Source organism: Rana temporaria, chromosome 12 (genome assembly GCF_905171775.1).
Source record: "Rana temporaria chromosome 12, aRanTem1.1, whole genome shotgun sequence".
Taxonomy (NCBI): Eukaryota; Metazoa; Chordata; class Amphibia; order Anura; family Ranidae; genus Rana; species Rana temporaria.
Genome location: NC_053500.1, coordinates 76,837,316 through 76,859,544, shown reverse-complemented (window position 1 = coordinate 76,859,544; position 22,229 = coordinate 76,837,316). Strand labels below are relative to the sequence as shown.

General features: G+C 45.2%; 1 protein-coding gene across 1 annotated transcript in view; it reads right to left on the bottom strand.

Annotated features, from left to right (window-relative positions):
* Positions 1-14,878, bottom strand: part of PSME3 (proteasome activator subunit 3) — a 49,802-nt gene extending 34,924 nt beyond the window's left edge. The window contains exon 1 of the mRNA XM_040331209.1: positions 14,743-14,878. Coding sequence (XP_040187143.1) covers positions 14,743-14,784 — 42 coding nt within the window. The 5' untranslated portion in view covers positions 14,785-14,878. The remainder of the gene's footprint in view (positions 1-14,742) is intronic.
* Positions 14,879-22,229: the final 7,351 nt, after the last annotated feature.

The window sequence follows — 22,229 nt, the reverse complement described above, 5'->3', positions numbered from 1 at the left end:
GACTTCCAATAAGTGTTCCAACAAACCCTGTGTCAAATATGTGATACGTGTCGTAATTTTCTTGCCATAGGCAAGCTTTTACTATGTTTTAATATATTTTTTAACTAATTAATTAAACAGCCTTCCATTTTTTACCACACTATGCGGATATTTTTTATTAAACATCACGCTCACACGTGTCTCCGTGTCCTGGATTGGAACACTATCCCCTGAAGGACGTAGATCGGCGGCAGCATCCAGCGCTATTGAGGTATACTGCTGACATCCACATAAATTCCAGGCTCAACACCCCCTAAGGGGGACAACTATCTGGTGAGTGGGGACCTCAGAGGGGGAGCACAGATGACAAGTCACAGAGCCATTATTATAGAATTTCAAGTCATTTATAAGAAACCAAGTTGAAGCACAGTCATACAGAGTACAGCTACATTGTTGTGGGACTGTATTAACTGCATTTTCCATTTAGCAACCCAGTTACTGTATTAACTGCCAGCTGTTTTATTATTATTTCAGCTGTATGTATGTATGTATGTATGTATGTATGTATGTATGTATGTATGTATGTATGTATGTATGTATGTATGTATGTATATATATACACACACACACACACAAATCCCGGGCGCCATGGCGACTAGAAATAGTGTCCTGGCGACTTGGCGTAGGAAGGTGGGCAAAAAAAAAAAAAAAAAACATTTTTTTTGTGAGCTGGTGCCATCTGGTGGTGAGCCGTTGGTATTACAAGTTATTACCATCAGATGTGAGCTGGCACCATCTGGTGGTGGCCGTTGGTATTACAAGTTAAACAGCAATTCTAATGTCATTTTTCACTATTTTCACTGCCATCTTCTTCCCTCTAATTAGAACCCCCAAACATTATATATATTTTTTTATCCTAACCCTAGAGAATAAAATGGCGATCGTTGCAATACTTTCTGTCACGCCGTATTTGCGCAGCGGTCTTACAAGCGCACTTTTTTGGGAAAAAAATTACACTTTTTTTAATTAAAAAATAAAAAACAGTAAAGTTATCCCGATTTTTTTTAATATTATGAAAGATAATGTTACGCCGAGTAAATTCATACCCAACATGTCACTCTTCAAAATTGCGTTTGAACACCAATTACATATGCGGGCGCTGCTCCCTTATGTGTTCGCTTGTGCGCGCAAGCTCGTCGGGACGGGGTGCGTTTTCTGGCGCCTAACTTTAGCTGGCTCCTAGATTCCAAGCAAATTTGTCAACGTATGTATGTATGTATGCATATATATTATAATATAATATCACTGGTAGTTAGCCCACTCACAGGCAGGAACAGCCACTGCCAATCACTGGACAATCAAGCACTCGTAAGCTATTCAAGATTCCACTTTTGATACGTTTTTGTTATATTTACTTTTGTATTCTGATCAATCATTGGTTTACACTAGGAACAAATCACGTGTTAGCAATAGAAACTTTCACAGGCACACGGATAAAAAGGCATCACATCCAAATAATAGCCTATGGAATTTTAGTTTCCAAGGGTCATTAAATAGGAACAGCCTCTAGCCAACAGAGGGGACTCTCCCCGCTTGTGAGTTCACCCTTCAGGAGGTGTCCGACATTTATTACCACTTAACTATTATGGCACGTATCACATATTTGACACAGGGTTTGTTGGAACACTTATTGGAAGTCACAAACACCTTTTAGGCAGCGCCACCACCTCTTCATCTAAATAACCTACTATTTCATTCCTTCCTTGGGAGGACTACTAGGGGGGCAGCAGCCCACTTACCCACCGTAGCGCGGAATTCAATATAAACAATTTGGGGATGGCCCCTTGTTCCAACACGACTATGCACTGGTGCATAAACAAGGTCCAAAAAGACATGGATGAGCAAGTTTGGTGTGGAGGAACTTGATTAGCCTGCACAGAGTCCTAACCACAACCCAATAGAACACCTTTGGGATGAATTAGAGCAGTGACTGCAAGCCAGGCTTTCTCATCCAACATCAGTGCCTGACCTCACAAATGTGCTTCTGGAAGAATGGTCAAACATTCCCATAGACATACTCCTAAACCTTGTGAACAGCCTTCCCAGAAGAGTTGAAGCCATTATAGCTGCAAAGGATGGACCAACTCAATATTATAGGAGTCACATTTTTCTGCCCACAAATGTACTTGAGTAAAATTTCTAAATTGTTATCACCTGCAAATGGCCACAAAAAGGCCTGTGGAGTCTTTATTGCCACCAGGGACTCTGATTTTCCACCATATCCACACTATTCAGGAACCTCAAAGCCAATATATCATCCTCATTTGCAAACTAAATCAAGTAGTCTTTACACGAGTTAACATTTATGCTCTGAACATTAAACAGAGGAAACTCCTTACTCCACTGTTTGCCAAGGTTCTGGAAGTAATGCAAGGCACCCTTATTATCGGCAGAGAATTCAATACACTCCTACACCCCACTATGGACTCCACCGCTCCTGTTAGAAGACCTGGTCACTGCATTGTTCCCTTGCTACATAAATATGACTTATATGATGTCTGGCGCTGCTTCCATGGATCCGAGAAGGATTTCACCTTTTTTGTTTGCGTCACTCTTCCTACTCCCACATTGACCATTTCTTCACAGTAAAAGTGTCTCTGCAAAATGTTCTGAATGTGGACATTAGTACAGATCACCCTTTGATAAGACTAGAATTTGACGACAAACTTCATAACTCTTATACCCACCATGGAGACTAAACACCTCACTTTGAGGACAAGTAATTGTACCAAAAGAATGATCATGAATCAAGAACATCATGACTTTTTGTGTATAATGCAGGGTTTGACAAATTTGCTTGGAGTCTAGGAGCCAGCTAAAAAAGTTAAAAGCCAAAAAACGCACCCCGTCCCGCCAAGCTCGTGCGCAGAAGCAAACACATACGTGAGTAGCGCCCGCATATGAAAGCGGTGTTCAAACCACACATGGGAGGTATTGGTAGAGCGAGAGCAATAATTCTAGCCCTAGACCTCCTCTAACTCAAAACATGCAACCTGTAGAATTTTTTAAACGTCGCCTATGGAGATTTTAAAGGGTTAAAAGTTTGTCGCCATTCCACGAGCGGGCGCAATTTTGAAGCGTGACATGTTGGGTATCAATTAACTTGGCGTAACATTATCTTTCATAAAATAAAATGGGGCTAACTTTACTGTGATCTTATTTTTTTTTTATTAAAAAAAGTGTATTTTTTCCCAAAAAAAGTGCGCTTGCAAGACCGCTGCACAAATACGGTGTAACAAAGTATTGCAACGACCGCCATTTTATTCTCTTGGGTGTTAGAATAAAAAATATATATGTTTGGGGAATCTAATTAGAGGGAAGGAGATGGCAGTGAAAATACACATTAGAACTGCTGTTTTTTGCTGCGATTGCACCGGCAATTGAGGCCGCGGCTTTGCGGCCTTCTGCAGCCCTAAGCTTTCCCAGGCGCCAGGTCACAATTTCACAAAGAGAAGTCCCTGGTTACGAGAGAAAGACAGAATTAGAGTAATGGAGGAGTTAATGAATGCAGGCCAAGACATAAGATTTTGAGTAGATGGAGAGAATTCAGGGACTCAAGAGGACTATATGGATATGGGAGGAGTAGGAGGGAATGGTTACTTCATTCCTCCTTTCTTTGTTTCTCCTCCTCCCTCACCGCCCCCCCCCTTTTTTTTAACACAAGGTAGATTTGTATATTAGCACCATGAATCCTTTGGCGATCATATTTTTTCTTCCCTCACATAATACATTAACCACTAGAAATTAGAAGGGCACGTGGGTATTATGAAACCCTGAGGTGATTGGGGAGGGAGAGGGGGCTTTCTTGTCCTTGTCTCTCCTCCCTCCCCCTTTTTTTTTTTTTTTTTTTTTTTACACAAGAAGGTAGATTTGTATATTAGCACCACAAATCCCTTAGGGGACCATATTTTCCCTTTCCCCCTCATTTCTTGTGGGTGAGGGAGGGGAGAAATTACCCCCCCTTTTTTTATGGGTCACATATTTATATTACACATTGGCACTAGGACTCTCTATAGGAACAGGGGAAGGAGGGAGTCCTATATCTTTTTCTCCCCTCTTTCACAGGAAGCTAGATTTGTTCACTTGTATTTTTCCTTCTATTCTCTCTCTCCCTCCTCCCCGCGGGAGAGAGGGAGGAGAGGTCTCCCCCTTTTTTTTTTATATAAGAAACTAGATTTGCACATTAACACTATGAACCCTTGAGGGATTATATTGGAGATATATTTTTTTAGTACACTGGCACCAAGAATCCCTATGGGGATAGAGGCGGGAGGGAGTGGGGTTCTATATCCTTTTCTCCCCCATCTTTTGGGCACAAGACGTTAGATTGGCTTATTTTGATTTATGAATTCACCATGGGACCATAATTATTTATTATTATTTTTATTTTTTTAGGGGGGGGGGGGGGCAAGGCCCTTGCCCCCTGTGCTTCTCTCCCTCCTCTCTTCTCCTCTGTCCCTATCCTCCTCCACTTTAGCTTAGTTCTCAATAGAATATTAAGAATATAGGGTAGGGCATATTCTATATAGGGCAGGTAGATCTCCTAGTAAAATCCATTATAAAGATTACATTTTATGAAGGGGTTACATTGAGATCGTATTTGTTTTGTCTGTCTATTTGTATTTAAGTTTTGTATTGTAATATATGTAATGTTGAAAAAGTTTAATAAAGAGAAATTTAAAAAAAAAAAAAAAAAAAAAAAAAAACGTCCAGCCTGAGCTGGACTTCTCCTATGGGTCACAGGAGTGCAATTAGATTTGCACTCCTGTGACCCGTTTTCAGCAGACAGCGGTCTGAAGTCCACTCCCTGCTGGCATCACGGCAATCAGTCCAGGCAGCGAGTCATCCCGACTTCCGAAGTCTGGATCCACCTGCCTTGACTGAAGGCAGTCTCAGCAAGCTGCTTAGACGGCCGCTCCTCACCCCTGCACAGCTCAGCACGTCAATAAGCGTGAAGGAGCAGAGAAGATAGATGCCGACAGTCAGCAGCTCTCCTCTCGGGGAGGAGTGAGAACCAAGCCATCGGTGGCTCGGTTCTGAATATATAAATAAAAAAAGGACTTTTCAAAACAAGTACTACAAGTATCTAAGGACAGGAGGTTTTGGAACTTTAAATGAGATGCACATTAACCACTTAACCCCCAGACCATATTGCTGGTCAAAGACCAGCTTTTGCGATTCAGCGCTGCGTCACTTTAACCGACAATTGCGCGGTCATGCGACGTAGCTCAAAACAAAATTGGCATTCCTTTTTTTCCCCCCACAAATAGAGCTTTCTTTTGGTGGCATTTGATCACCTCTGCATTCTTAGTTTTTGCGCTATAAACAAAAAGGAGCGTCAATTTAAAAAAATAAATAAAAAAATAAGATTTTTTTTTTTTACTTCTTGCTATAATAAAATGTCCCCCAAAAATATATATAAAAAAAATTTTTTTCCTCAGTTTAGGCCGATACGTATTAGTCTACATTTTTTTTTTTTTTTTTTTTACGAAAAATAACACTAAATAAAAAAACACGCAATAAGCGTTTATTGATTGGTTTGCGCAAAAGTTATAGCGTTTACAAAATAAGGGATAGTTTTATGGCATTTTTTATTTTTAATATTTTACTAGTATGGCGGCGATCAGCGATTTTTATCGGTACTGCGACATTATGGCGGACACTTGACACATTTTAGGGACCATTTGCATTTTTATAGCGATCAGTGCTATAAAAAATGCATTACTATAAAAATGCCACTGGCAGTGAAGGGGTTAATCATGTTCCCTGGGTGTGTTCTAACTGAAGGGGGGGTGGGACTGACACGGGGAAATGACTGATCGCTGTTCATACATTGTATGAACAGACGATAGGTCATTTCCCCCCCTGACAGGACCGGGAGCTGTGTGTTTACACACACAGCTCCCGCTCTGTAATGAGCGATCGCGAGTGCCCGGTGGTGAACGCGATCGCCGAGCGTGCGCGTCTCCAGCGGCGCGCGCCCCTATTGGCTGCTCGGTAACTACGTGCTCTCGCCCAGCAGGCGGCTGGTCGGCACGCAGTTACCATCCCTATTGAAATTTGATATGAGAAAAAGAGGGGTTTTAAAATTACAAAAAAAAAAAAAAAACACACACACACACACACACACACACACACACACGAAACAAGAGCAGCATAAACAAGTTGGCACAAGTATGCATAATGTGTGTCTACGCAATAAATGAAATCAATGTATGCATTATATTAGGTCCAAGATTCGGACATAAATATGGAGCGGGGGCCCTAGGACAGGTAAGTGTCCAATTATTAAAAGTCAGCAGCTGCAGCATTTGTAGCTGCTGACTTTTAATCATTTTTATTTCATTTTATTTTTTTTAAGTCGCAACTCCGCTTTAAATGAGGTGCACCTCCATCCCTATTGATTTTTAAAAAAAGGGGGGTATTGGGACTTTGAATGAGGCAAGTATCAAAGGAGTCTCGTGTGCCAGGACCGTAGGTGTTGAACTTGTGACCATATGCCAGTTACCCCAGGTTGAACAGTTCTTCCTGTCATTTTTCTTTTCTACTACTTGGTTATGTTATATTATACTCCCTTCAATGGTTTCATTTTATTATGGTTTATGTACTTATTTTTATATGACAAGACGCAAGAAGGTCCATCCCTTTGGCCTAGGTTATGTACTTGCCTACAATCGAGTCAGACCCTTTATGGGTTCCATGTATATACTGTAGGACATGAATTTATGCAATAACAATTTTATTTTTACTCCTTTCTTAGATACATTCCTCATTCAAAGTCCCAAACCCCTCCACTGAAACTGACCCATATCGGCAGTCGGTCTCGCCTCCTCCCCTGGGTCATTCCCACTGGAAATGTTAACCACTTGCCGACCGGCTCACGCACATTAATGTTGGCAAAGTGGTTTGTTACTGCAAAATGACGTACCATTTCCTTTAAGAGCCATAGCAGGTGCACGCCCGCTGCACGGCGGGGAACACCATGCGTGTGGCCAGCAGGAATGCCACTGGTCGAGGGCCAGAACAGCGATTTGTGCGTAAACACAAATCCCTGTTCTGACAGGGGAGAAGAGACATCTGCTGCTTGTAGTAATTACGAAGTCAATATGACTCCTCCCCCAGTCAGTCTCATCCCCCACAGTAAGAAGCACTCAAAGGGGAGCACACATTTAACCCCTTGATCGGCCCTAGAGTAGCCCCTTCCCTGCCAGCGACATTTACACAGTTATCAGTGCATTTTTATAGCTCTGATCGCTGTATAAAATGTCAATGGCCCAAAAATGTGTAAAATGCTGCAATACCGCTAAAAATAGCAGCTCACCGCCCAAAAAAATATGAAAAAAAGCTCATCGTTTGCGCAAATAAATATACGCTTGAGATTTTTTTTACCAAAAATATGTATAATACATATTGGCCTAAACTGATGAAGATTTTTTTTATTTTTGGGGACATTATAGCAATATTGTTTTTTTCAAAATTTTCTTTTTTTATAGCATAAAAAACGCAGAGATGATCAAATACCACCAAAAAGAAAGCTCTATGTAAAGAAGAAGAAGAAGAAAAAAAAAACCCCCACACACACACACACACCTTTAATTTTGTTTGTGTGCAACATCGCACGACTACGCAATTGTCAGTTAAAGCAACGCAGTACCGCATTGCAAAAAATGGCCTGGTCATTAAGGGGACAAATTTTCTGGTCTGTAAGTGGTTAAGAGCTGTGATTGTAACTATACCAAAACTAACAAAAACTCTACAAAATACAGGCATATCCCTCTTATGACATCACAGTCCCATCATGCGCTGGGTGGTGTTGACATAAGGGGCAGGGGGTCACCGGACACGCCCCATGCCTATATAAATCTTTGCACGTTCGTCATTACAGCGGGATGAAGCTTCGTCGACATCGAAGAGGGAAGAAAACGCAGAAGACCGGGCCGCTGCTAGTAGAAAGAACCGGAGAGCTGGAAAAGAGAACGGAGAAGTCGGAAGAAGATCCCCGGAACTGCCCAATAAATAACTTTAAAAACCAGTGTAGTGCGTTTTTTTTTTCCCCGCTCGTCCCCACCCCCTTCCTGACCGGTCTGCATGCTCAGATAAGGGTCTGGTATAAATTTTGGGGGGACCCCCACACCTGTTTTTCGGTGTAGGGGTTCCCCTTGTAATCCATACCAGACCTAAGGGCCTGGTATGCTCTTGGAGGGGAGCCCATGCCAGGTTTTTTTTTTATTTAAAATTTGGCGTGGAGTTCCCCCTCATGATTCATACCAAATACCAGCTCTGTGGGAGGGAGGCGTTTGCCTTAGAGCCGGTTTCTATTGAAATCAATGGGTACAAGTCGCCTAAAAGTTGGATTGAAGTAGTACAGGAACCTTTTCTGAAGTCTGAGCGACTGTAGTAGTGTACATTAAGACTGCTCCCATTAACTTCAATGTAATTTGACATGTCGCGCAACTTGGGGCAACTTCAAGTCGGATCCCGTGAAGTTGGGGGAAAAAAAAAAAAAAAGTTATCCCTGTCCATTTATAGTCTTGCCGGTGGGTGGAACTAGAAAGAAACAGTTTCAGCGATGCCACCAGACTTTTTAGGGATGTATATAAAGTGGTGTGTCATTACCACACAAGCACTTATCCAAAATAAAGTTTTGAACTGACCATTTAAAAGCTATCTGTTCAGCATATAAAATAGACAGGACCATGTACAACAGGCATCAGCGCACTTTTCAGCTTCATGGTTATTCCAGGTGAGTGACTCACTAAGCAGAACAGGAAGGGAGCAGAAACATGTGTACTTACACAAAGCCTTGTACGGTGCCTGAGCACAGTCCTCGTTCCCCACACTGTGCTGGGCTCCAGCATGCTTACATTGTCACCTCTACCTCACACAGATGCATTATGTGCCCAAGTGCAACTGAACAGAGCTCAAGCCCACCTCTTCAAAAGCAGGCCAGTATATGGTACAGAGTGATCACACTAGTCAAACGAACTGAACTCTGGGGGTCAAACGTGTTTTAGGCATGGATTGTCTAGTAACAGAGTCAAACAATTGGATAGCGAGACTTTAAAATTTCCAAGTCGTCCTTCTGGAATAAGGCCTCATGTACACTGCTGCTGAACTCTCCTCTATGTCATCTTATCAGTACATGTACACAGAGTCGTTTATAGGCAGTTGAGTTTTTTATGCTTTTTCTAGAACCCCCCCCCCCCCAAAAAAAAAAAAAAAAAAGTGTTCAGAAGCTGCGTTATTATATATTATCAGTACATCCCCTAAATCACGATAGGCCAGTGATGGCGAACCTTGGCACGCCAGATGTTTTGAAACTACATTTCCCATGATGCTCATGCACTCTGCAGTGTAGGGGAGCATCATGGGAACTGTAGTGCCAAAACATCTGGGGTGCCAAGGTTCGCCATCACTGCGATAGGCTAATATCTCTATAGTTTTGTACAGATGCAGCTACTGGAGGTATACCTTTCATATGGATGGATGTCTTGTTTGAAGCAATAACATCTGCAGCCGACTTTGTTGGCACCCGTCATCTTTCAGGTAATCTATAATGGCCTCAGTCTATCTGAGCATACAACCATTTTGATTTGGAGATTGGTTTCCTTATATGAGCATTTTATGTGGTTTCAGATCTAGATGCTTACTTCAGCAATAGGAATTTGTCCATTGATACCGCTGTTACCTGTGGATGTACTAGGGAGGTTTCTCCCAGGTACGTGATATATTATTGCAGGGGTGCTCAACCTGTGGCTCTCCAGCTGTTGCGGAACTACAATTCCCATGAGGCATTGCAAGCCGCTGACAGGTACAAGCATGTCTCCCAAAGGCTGAGGCATTATGGGAATTGTAGTTTTGCAACAGCTGGAGAGCCACAGGTTGAGCACCCATGTATTATTGCATCAAATGTGTTTTTTTGGCATACAAGATATATTTGGCAGGGAGATGGAGTCTAATTTTGTTTGTTGCAGAGCCATCTGGCCAAAATAGGGCAATTGATTAGCCTTTTCTGCCCATCCTTATATGGGATCTCTAATGGCTTCCAGGACAACTTTTCTTGGCTGGCTTTAGATCTCCCTGATGGGGGCAGACATTCTGTTCATCTTACAAACATACTGGTGGAGGATTTCAGTGCCTCAGTTTTGGGGCTTCTCAATATTTTTCTTGCTTTAATGCAAGTGTTACTGCTTTGATACAACATTTTGAAGTGATGCTTTTTCAAAATGGTTATGTATATTATTGGCATATATTTTACAGCAACTACAGTGCATTCACCTTTCCTCTAAGGCAGTGTTTCTCAATTCCAGTCCTCAGGCCCCCCCAACAGGTCAGGTTTTCAGGATTTCCCTCAGATGAAAAGGCTGTGGTGATTACTAAGGCAGTGAAACTGATCAAATCACCTGTGCAAAATAATGGAAATCCTGAAAACCTGACCTGTTGGGGGGGCCTGAGGACTGGAATTGAGAAACACTGCTCTAAGGGAACCCCTGAAGAAGCCGTCAAGCGAAACGCGCTGGTATAGAGCTTTCTCTTGTACTAGCGTTGGTGCATGTCATGGATGGGTATGTCTGCATCTGTGCAAAACTAGAGAGATTAGCCCATCTTGATTGGGGGGGGGGGGGGGGGGAGATGTACTGATAACATCTACTATTGCCGTTTGGAGATTTTTTTGCTACTATGCCTATTTTGTTATAGGCTTATAATAAAATTTCAATACATTTTACATTCAATTTGTCAGTATTATTCCACAAGGAGGACTTGGCACCTTTAAAGTCCCCCTATCCAATGGTTCCATCTATCTCGGGATTTGGTGCCAATTATCAACTGATATACCTTATTAATATATTTACGGGAGTTAAAGGGTAACACTCCAGAGCCTTCACATTCAAAGCCAGCAATGGCACCTTGTTCCAAACAGGCAGGTTCCCTTTAAGTGTCAGATGAGAGAAACGTTCTTGTCACCCAAACATACCAGAATCCTTTGATGTTTTCTTTCACATTGATAGCTTCAAATATATTCTTCATGCCAAGTACATGCATGTTAAAATGAAGCATCACTTCATTCCCCTCCACATCTTCCCCCATTTCTCTGGTGTTAGGCAGCTCATACATTCATCCCCAACTAACAGGTTGAAAAGAAAACAAATCTGTTCCTTACCACTACACTGTTGTGATCTGACAACAGTGCACGCTTTTTCCCTTTGCTCTTGGCTTTCCATGGTAGTAAACCAAGGAGGAGAAGGGGGAGGCGTCGCCAAGAGTTCCAAAAGACGGGATCACTTTGTGAAATATTTTTTTTTGTTAATTAAAATAAGACCTTTAGGCCCCATGCACACGAGACGCTGGTAAACACGTGTTCAGAGGCTTTGGACAGCTTTTTCAACTGCCCCTGAACACATTCAATGTTATCCTATGTGTCCATGCACACAGTCCCATTTTTTTGTGTTTTTCGGCAGTTGTGTTTATGCTCGTTTTTTCAGAAGCAAAAAATGGGTTCAGACGCAAAAGTTTGAGTTTGACGCAAATCGCGGCAAAACGCCGGTACCGCGTTTTCCGATTTCGTTTATAGGCGTTTTTAAAGGTGACCTATTTTTTTACATTAGAAATCTCAAAAATGATGGCAAATGATGAAAAAACATAAAAAAAAATGTAATTGCTTGCATTGCGGACAATCCACAACTTGTGGCAGGTGACATGGCAAGTGGACAAACCAGAACTTGTGGTAGGTGACGTGGCCAGGTGATGTGGCAGGTGACGTGGCCAGTGGACAATCCACAACTTGTGGCAGGTGGCGTGGCCAGGTGACGTGGCAAGTGGACAATCCACAACTTGTGGCAGGTGGCGTGGCCAGGTGACGTGGCAAGTGGACAATCCACAACTTGTGGCAGGTGACATGGCAAGTGGACAATCCAGAACTTGTGGTAGGCGACATGGCAAGTGGACAATCCAGAACTTGTGGTAGGTGACGTGGCCAGTGGACAATCCACAACTTGTGGCAGGTGGCGTGGCCAGGTGACGTGGCAAGTGGACAATCCACAACTTGTGGCAGGTGACATGGCAAGTGGACAATCCAGAACTTGTGGTAGGTGACGTGGCCAGTGGACAATCCACAACTTGTGGCAGGTGGCGTGGCCAGTGGACAATCCACAACTTGTGGCAGGTGGCGTGGCCAATCCACAACTTGTGGCAGGTGGCGTGGCCAGGTGACATGGCAGGTGACGTGGCCAGTGGACAATCCACAACAATTTGTGGCAGGTGACGTGGCCAGGTGACATGGCCAGTGGACAATCCACAACTTGCGGTAGGTGACGTGGCAAGTGACACGCTAAATACACGTACACTGCTGCTCTCTCAGCTGCTACTCACTCTGGTCTCACAAAATGGCTGAAATGGTTAAATAATACTGTTTTTTGAGCTTAGGGATGGTCTTATGATGTTTCTTAACCAACCGCTTATAAACGCAAACGCAGTAAAAAGCTGCAAAATTCGCTTCAAAAATGGGCGGTTTTTGCGTTTGAAAACGTGTATTTAGATGAGTTTGCATCTGCGTCTCGTGTGTATGGGGTCTTACAAAACACTTTAATATCACTTTAAACAGACGCTTCAGGATTCTCCCCACCCCAGATGCCGACTTTTAAAAATTAGGTATTTTCCAAAAGCCTGGAGTTTAGTGGTGATTTCCCAAAGCTGGATGTTCTTACGGCTGCAGGTCCCTGGTCCCGCCATCTTGGATTTGGGAGCCAGCTGTGGCTTCTTACTTGTGCAGAACTCTGAACGGTTCTGCAGCCCTCTAGGACAGGGTTTCTCAACTCCAGTCCTCAAGGCGCCCCAACAGGTCATGTTTTCAGGCTTTCCATTATTTTGCACAGGTGATTCGATCAGTTTCACTGCCTTAGTAATTACCACAGCCGTTTCAATTGAGGGAAATCCTGAAAACATGACCTGTTGGTGCGCCTTGAGGACTGGAGTCGAGAAACACTGCTCTAGGACACAGAAAGTGGGCGGGGCACACATCTTTGCCTAGGCGAGCAATGAGGGAGTGGGTAAAAATAAATATCAATAACTGTCCTCCCTGCAAAAAACAAAATTCAGCCAGAAGCTAGATGGGAGTAGACCAGTGATACTTTACTACCGTGTTTCACTGAAAATAATCCCGGGTTTTATATTAATTATGCCAACAAAAGACACAGTAGGGCTTATTTTCTGGGTAGGTCTTACCATGTAATGTGCTGTCTTCTCTCCCCCTCTCCCTGTCAGGAATCCCCAGTGTGAACTGAGTTAAAATGCTTGTACAATCCTATAATCCTCTCTATTACAGTATTATATAATGTACAATGTGTGCGTTTCTGTAATATAATTGTGCCAAATACATTTGTTATAGAGCCGCTCTGCACTTCTGTGACCCGCCGGAGCTCTCTTCCCCGCAATTATATTACAGAAAACACACACACACATTGTACATTATATACTACTGTAACATTGTTGATTATAGGATTTTACAAGCATTTTTAACTGGGGCTCATTTTCGGGGTAGGGCTTATATTGCAGCCCTCCTGGAAAATAACACTAGGTCTTATTTTCAGGGTAGGTCTTATTTTTGGGGAAACATAGTGGATCTTCGCTGAAGTACCCCAAGTAATGTGCAAGTGTAACCCTTTCAGAAATGTCAGTACTCTACCCGCTGACAGTGCCTTTATTTGGTTCTCTCCAGATGACCAGCAACATCTTTCTCTAGACAGAGTCCATATCTACTTCTTGGACTGAGATGCCAGCTCAGGGTTGACATCACAGGGCTGTGTTCACAGGTGTCATCCGGCCCCCTTGTGACTTGCTGCAATATACTCATTGAGTGAGAGGACATGCGCACTCCTGCCTCTGCCAGACTGACATGGAGGAAGGACATGCCTGATCCTGCCCCAGCTAGACCAATGTCATCAGCGAGGGAGAGGACATGCCCGCTGCTGCCTCAGGCCAGACGACATGCCCGCTGCTGCCTCAGGCCAGACGACATGCCCGCTGCTGCCTCACGCCAGACGACATGCCCGCTGCTGCCTCACGCCAGACATCAACGAGGGAGTGGACATACTCGCTGCTGCCTCAGGTCAGACAACGAGGTAGAGGACATGCCCGCTGCTGCCTCAGGCAGACTAATGACGTAGAGGACATGCCCGCTGCTGCCTCAGGCAGACTAATGACGTAGAGGACATGCCCGCTGCTGCCTCAGGCAGACTAATGACGTAGAGGACATGCCCGCTGCTGCCTCAGGCAGACTAATGACATGTCCAGCTTTTTCATTGGAGATTTCCCTGGATACTTATATTGTGACAGGTAAAATTGTACACATGCTGAGATTGCCACGTGACTTTTGTCTTGAATAAAGCAAATGATTTTGCAGCCAGCACACAAGGCTTCCATAGTGCCCCAGATTAGGAATGTCTCCCCCCATCAGCTCCAACTTGAGTCTACAAGTCGTCCAGCACGGAGACCTCCACAGGAAAGAAGTGGAAGCGCTGAGCTCACTTTACACCTCGGCACAGGCCAGTCTGTATTATTAGGCTGTGTCATCATGAAAGGAGATACAGGCCCCCCCTCCGGATAACTGGGCCCCAGCCACCCACAAAGGGCCCCCACCCCCAACACAAAACTGCTGACACGGGTCCGGGGGTAGCGGTCCCGGAGAGCCGTCACACCGCCGCTCACCTTCTTCTTCAGCTCCTGATCCACTTTCAGCAAGGAGGACATGATGTACAGCTCACAAACCTCCTTCTCTCTCACCAGCTCGTGCAGCTTAGCTCCGGAAGTGACGTCTCTTCTAGCGCGCTGTCTACTGAGTTGATTGAAAGAAGGCGGGCTCACCAAAGGCCAATGACATTGCGGAAAAGCATTCTGTAAGGCCAATAAGACGCAAGGATGAGAGCTATTGGCTGCTTGTTTGCTTCCTCTTTGTCGCTCATCATCCCATGTGTTCCCCTGTCAGCGGACACGTTTGGTACCAGCTGCTGCTTATAGCCGGGGATTGTCGCTGCTATAGAAGAAATATCCCTCATATAGAATTTCCCTTGATGTGTAGAAATACTGCAGTGCCACCAGTAGGGTGACCACGTTTCCGAACTGTCCTACGGGGGCACCCCCCTTCCCAAAAAAAGAAGGGGGGGGGGAGTGCAGTCTCAGGGCTGACTGGGAATTCAGCAGCGTGTGATTTATCGGGCAAATGGCTGGTGTTATGTATATCACCAGTCTTGATATGGTGTCAGGAAGTTCAAATAATATTTTTCTTACTACAGTGTACTATATAATGAAATCGTTTAATTCAATTTAATGCAGAATTGTCACTTGCCACCAGTAGCCTGCCACCAGATGGAGTGTGCCACTTTCCACCTCTAGCCTGCCACCGATGGAGCGTGCTACTTTCCACCTCTAGTCTGCCACTGATGGAGTGTGCCACTTTCCACCTCTAGCCTGCCACCGATGGAGTGTGCCACTTTCCACCTGTAGCCTGCCACCAGATGAAGTGTGCCACTTTCCACCTGTAGCCTGGCACCAGATGGAGTGTGCCACTTTCCACCCGTAGCCTGCCAGCAGATGTAGTGTGCCACTTGCTACCCGAGCCTGCCACCGGATGGAGTGTGCCACTTTCCACCCGTAGCCTACCACCAGATGCAGTGTGACAAATTCCACCTGTAGCCGGCGACCAGATGAAGTGTGCCACTTTCCACCCCTAGCCTGCCACCAGATGGAGTGTGTCACTTTCCACCCGTAGCCTGCCACCAGATGGAGTGTGCCACTGGATGGAGTGTGCCACTTTCCACCTGTAGCCTGCCACCAGATGGAGTGTGCCACTTTCCATCCGTAGCCTGCCACCAAATGCAGTGTGCCACTTGCCACCTGAGCCTGCCACCAGATGGAGTGTACTACTTTCCACCCGTAGCCTGCCACCACATGCAGTGTGCCACTTTCCACCTGTAGCCTGCCACCAGATGAAGTGTGCCACTTTCCACCTGTAGCCTGGCACCAGATGGAGTGTGCCACTTTCCACCCTTAGCCTGCCACCAGATGCATTGTGCCACTTGCCACCCGATGGAGTGTTCCATTTTCCACCCGTAGCCTGCCACCAGATGCAGTGTGCCAATTTCCACCTGTAGCCTGCCACCAGATGCAGTGTGCCACTTGCCACCTGAGCCTGCCACCAGATGGAGTGTACTACTTTCCACCCGTAGCCCGCCACCACATGCAGTGTGCCACTTTCCACCTGTAGCCTGCCACCAGATGAAGTGTGCCACTTTCCACCTGTAGCCTGCCAGCAGATGCAGTGTGCCACTTGCCACCCGAGCCTGCCACCAGATGGAGTGTGCCACTTTCCACCCGTAGCCTACCACCAGATGCAGTGTGACAAATTCCACCTGTAGCCGGCGACCAGATGAAGTGTGCCACTTTCCACCCCTAGCCTGCCACCAGATGTAGTGTATCACTTTCCACCCGTAGCCTGCCACCAGATGGAGTGTGCCACTGGATGGAGTGTTCCACCTGTAGCCTGCCACCAGATGGAGTGTGCCACTTTCCATCCGTAGCCTGCCACCAGATGCAGTGTGCCACTTGCCACCTGAGCCTGCCACCAGATGGAGTGTACTACTTTCCACCCGTAGCCTGCCACCACATGCAGTGTGCCACTTTCCACCTGTAGCCTGCCACCAGATGAAGTGTGCCACTTTCCACCTGTAGCCTGGCACCAGATGGAGTGTGCCACTTTCCACCCGTAGCCTGCCACCAGATGCATTGTGCCACTTGCCACCCGATGGAGTGTACCATTTTCCACCCGTAGCCTGCCACCAGATGCAGTGTGCCAATTTCCACCTGTAGCCTGCCACCAGATGCAGTGTGCCACTTTCCATCCCTAGCCTGGCACCAGATGGCGTGTGCCACTTTCCACCCCTAGCCTGCCACCAGATGGAATGTGCCACTTTCCACCCCTAGCCTGCCACCAGATGGAGTGTGCCACCTGCAGCCTGCCACCGGATGGAGTGTGCCACTTTCCACCTGTAGCCTGCCACCAGATGGAGTGTGCCACTTTCCACCCGTAGCCTGCCAGCAGATGCAGTGTGCCACTTGCCACCCGAGCCTGCCACCAGATGGAGTGTGCCACTTTCCACCCGTAGCCTACCACCAGATGCAGTGTGACAAATTCCACCTGTAGCCTGCAACCAGATGAAGTGTGCCACTTTCCACCCCTAGCCTGCCACCAGATGGAGTGTGTCACTTTCCACCCGTAGCCTGCCACCAGATGGAGTGTGCCACCGGATGGAGTGTGCCACTTTCCACCTGTAGCCTGCCACCAGATGGAGTGTGCCACTTTCCACCCGTAGCCTGCCACCAGATGCAGTGTGCCACTTGCCACCTGAGCCTGCCACCAGATGGAGTGTACTACTTTACACCCATAGCCTGCCACCACATGCAGTGTGCCACTTTCTACCTGTAGCCTGCCACCAGATGAAGTGTGCCACTTTCCACCTGTAGCCAGCCACCAGATGGAGTGTGCCACTTTCCACCCGTAGCCTGCCACCAGATGCATTGTGCCACTTGCCACCCGATGGAGTATACCATTTACCACCCGTAGCCTGCCACCAGATGCAGTGTGTCAATTTCCACCTGTAGCCTGCCACCAGATGCAGTGTGCCACTTTCCACCCCCAGCCTGGCACCAGATGGCGTGTGCCACTTTCCACCCTTAGCCTGCCACCAGATGGCGTGTGCAACTTTCTACCCCTAGCCTGCCACCAGATGGAGTGTGCCACCTGCAGCCTGCAACCGGATGAAGTGGGCCACTTTCCACCTGTATGTGTATGTGCTATCTCGCGCCAAAAAATTAAGTAAATAAATGTGTATAAGCAGCTACCCAAAAATAATCGAAAGATTATAACATGGAAAATAAGTGGGGGATGGGTGCGCTATAAATTAATATTTATGTAATAAAAACTGTATATATATAAATATGTGAAACACCTGTGAATAATAATACATCTAACATTAAAGTCCATGTGCACTTGATTGAATGTGAAATCAAGCCCAGATAACCATAGTAATGAACTTGGTAAGAACTGGGCTCAAGTGAATTAGTCCCGTGATGGTAAACAAAAACAAAAAAGAAGAAAAACATCCCAAAGAAGATCCTCAGAGGAAAAAACTGAAGTAAATAGTGCTTCCAATGTGTTCCACCTTCACCATATGATCAAACACCCGAAGTGGATAAGTGAAATGGCTCCTTACCAGATGGATATGTCCCTTAGTTTGGTATCAAACAAGGAGACATATATAGCTTAAAACAGGATCACTTTGTAGAGTCTGCTGTATCCTAGCAAGGATGTAAATGCCAGTCTTGGACGTCCCAATATATAACATGAAAGACAGAATGGTGCCAATATAGTGTAGTAGGTTTATTAAAATTAAAAAGACTTAACATAAAAGGAGCCAAATGGCCGCCTACCATAAGAAGTGCCTGTGACCCGGCACTGAGGCTGTAGCGCGTAGGGTAGGTGTGTCACAATGTATACCACGAGTGTATACCGCTGTTTCGATCTCTCATCGGTGGAGCGTGCGTTCCACCTCGGCAATGTCCGGAACCAGCGTTGGCAGGAAGTGACGTTTCGTGCGTGGTTGAGTGCCGCCCCGACGTACGTTTCGTTGTGAATCGTCTTCAGGAGGCGTGCCCAACCACGCTAGATAGTAGTTTATATATGTCCATCAATTGGTATGGGCGGAAATCACCGGATGCAGCCTCAGTAACGGGTTCAGTGCCGTTGAACTGCCCATACAATACATAGACTTGAAATTAATGCCCATGGTATCAATGTTTGGCTACATACAGATCAAAAGGCAATAATACCAGTATTGAACGATAGTAGCAACAATGGCATGCGTCCAAATCTAATATGCAAATGGAACGGACATATATGGATGAATAAATTGATGGAAAAAATAATAAGAGTAAATGTATTCACCCATTAATCCCTTAAAGCCCACATAGATAAATAAGGTAATAAAACGCATTTACAAGAGCATGTAAGCAATAGTAATTCAATTAAAATTATTATTATTAAAATCGATATGATTGCTATATCAAGTGATAGTAAATATAAAAAAAAATTCTTTTTAGAAAAAATTTCCACAAATATTTGTTAAAAAAGGGGGGACTTTATGTGCTCTGAATAGAAACTCAACACCCCAGTTAATAGTTAGTAAGGAAACAGTTGAGGTCCAATTCAATGTTGAGGCCATGCGGATGCATCGTCCCCAAACGGTGAATCCACATGGTCTCATTCTGAGAGACTGCCTGTGTCATATTGGTACCTCTCCAATGGCCAGTTACTTTGTCAATGCCCACGAATGTGAGTTGGCTAGGATCCCTACCATGGCATTCATCAAAATGTCGGGACACACTATGATTCGGAAAACCGCTCTTAATGTTAGCCACGTGTTCATTGATCCTTATTCTCAATTTCCTAGTAGTGCGGCCCACATATTGTAGCTGGCATGTACACTCAAGTAAGTAAGTAACATGATGTGAATCACATGTGATAAGTGGTTTCACTGTGTACTCACTTTGGGTTGTGTTAGACTTAAATTTTGTAATCTTTCTGCTTTTTCTAATGGTGCTTTTGCATGATTTGCACCTGGTGCAGTAGTGGAATCCTGTTCCATCAAGAAAAGTGAGAGGTTTGGGTGGTGGGTCCGGTATGTTTGGGGCAATTATATTTCTCAATCCTGGTGCCCGTCTGTATACAAATTTTGGTTTGGGGGGTAGTAGTGCAGCTAAGTCATTATCTTTGAGCAAGATGGGCCAATGCTTGTTGAAAATTTTCTCAATGCTCTGATATTGTCGGTGAAAACCTGAGAAGAAAGCCAATTCTCCTGAGAAGGGGGGCTTCTTCTTGGAAATCAGAAGTTGTTCTCTATTCATATTTGCTACTTCCGATATTGCTTTTTCTAGAATTTTAGGATGGTAGCCCTTTTCTTTGAATTTTTCTGTTAAGGTCAAAGATTGTGATTGAAAATCAGAAATGGTGTCACAATTCCGACGAAGTCGCATGTATTGTCCTTTCGGAATGGTGCTTAACCATTTGGGGTGGTGACAGCTATTCACTGGCACAAACGCATTTCTATCCGTACTTTTAAAATACGTGCGAGTATTAATTTTGTTGCCATTCTTGGTTAAAATGAGATCTAAATAATTGATTGAAACCAGACTTGATGTCGCTGTGAATTTAAGTCCGTACTGGTTGGTATTCAATCCATCTAAGAACATTTCCAAGGTCGCCCAGGTGCCTTCCCACATAAGAATAATGTCATCTATGTACCTCATATAATAGATGAGTGATATGTGGTTTTGTTGGTAGATGGTTTCTTCTTCCCACTTGTTCAATACTAGGTTAGCCACACTGGGGGCATAACGAGCCCCCATAGCCACTCCCTTGATCTGATTAAAGAATGATCCTAAGCATCGATTCATGCCGTGCGGACGTGTGTGAGGTGTGCGAGGGCCCCTCCCCTCTCCTATGAGTTTCCCCGGGTAATGAGCTGCACGTAGGAGCGTGATGTGTGCGTGGACGAGCGGAGGATTGAGGGCTGAAGCCGTCAGCACGGAGTGAAGGCGCTCTCTGGAGCTGGGCCCACGGTCTGTTCTCTCTCGCTCCCGGCTGCGTTCTCTTATCTGGCGCATGCCGTGGAGGCAGTGATAGAGACAGCACATTCATCTCTTCAGCGGGCTCTCCCCCCCACACCCGTCGGCGAAGCAGGCTGGTTTGCAGACAGCCCATCCATCGTACAGCATCAGCTGGCTTAGTGGGCTCCCTCCCTCCTTGGCGAAGCAGACTTGACAACAAGGGGGACACACACGCGGTTAGCGTGTAGGAGGTGCAGAGGAGACCACAGCAGGAGGAGATCTGACCCGGAATAGAGAGGCTCAGCTGGACGGAGCTAGCAGCTGGCAGGTTATAAAGCATATTGTAATAGACTGAAAATGCATGCAATGGAGAAAGTTCACAGACGCAGGAGGTGAGGGGGAGTTGTTGGGGGATGGTGGTGGAGAAAGACTGGATAAGGACTAAAAAGCAGTTTAAAACTTTTTTATTGAATATAGATCCCCGAGCATACCACTTAGCTTGAACTATTCAGCAACATGTGTCTCTACCTGCATATCCGATGGGATACCTGCTAGCAGCTGCATATACCTGCTTGTAACCCAGTCATGGACATTTGCATGCTGAATTAAGCCTGGTTATACCTTCTATTTTTTATTTTACATACTTTTCAAAGCTACCAGTGTGTGGGGCTGGCAAAGGAAGGGAAAAAGAGAGAAGAAAGAAAAAAAGGGTGCACACGTGCTCGGTTGGATGGAGCTCAGCAGCTGGCAGGTTGTAAAACACATTGAAACAGAGTGAAGATGTATGCAATGAGGTGAGGGGGAGCGGGTGAGGAATGCTGGTGGATAAAGGCTAAAAAGAAGCAGCCGAAAACTCCTTACTGTATACTCCCTGAGTGTGTATGCACCCTAGTCATGGACATTTGTATGCTGAGTTAAACACTGTGATTTCTTTCTTACACACTACTTAAGAGTCACCGGTGTGTGGGGTCTGCATAAGTTTTTTCTTCTTTCCCCCTTAAGAGAAGAGAGAGGAGGAGAGGAAGAGAGAAGGGGGAAATCCTTTGTTTCTCTCTCTTTTTTCTTTTTTTTTGTGTATCTGCAGACTGGCAGGTCGGGGTACTGGTATACCTGTATATCTCTATAAACCATTGCAGATCTATATCAGGACAAAGAGACTGGTTGACTAATCTATAAAAAGGGACAGATTGATCCTTCATAGAGCTCCATGTCCCTGTTTTCACCTGCTGTGTCACTGCTTATTTTCTATGGAATAAACTGCACAAATATATGCCTATATGCCTATCAACTTGTCAAGTACATATATCGAAGTTGGGCCTGTGACTATAGGACTCACAAGTGAAAGCCTAAATCCAAAAATGAAACAACAGAATTAATTCTGCTAAATGGACTGACAGTATATGGGCATGTGAAGGTGATATAGGCGCATACCACAGCGCTGCTTTCCTCCGCCCTTGCTTGTTTTGTTTGTTTTTTTGCTTTTGGTCCCTCCTCCCCCCCTTCGTGGATGAAGAGACGGGCTGACTCACCTATAA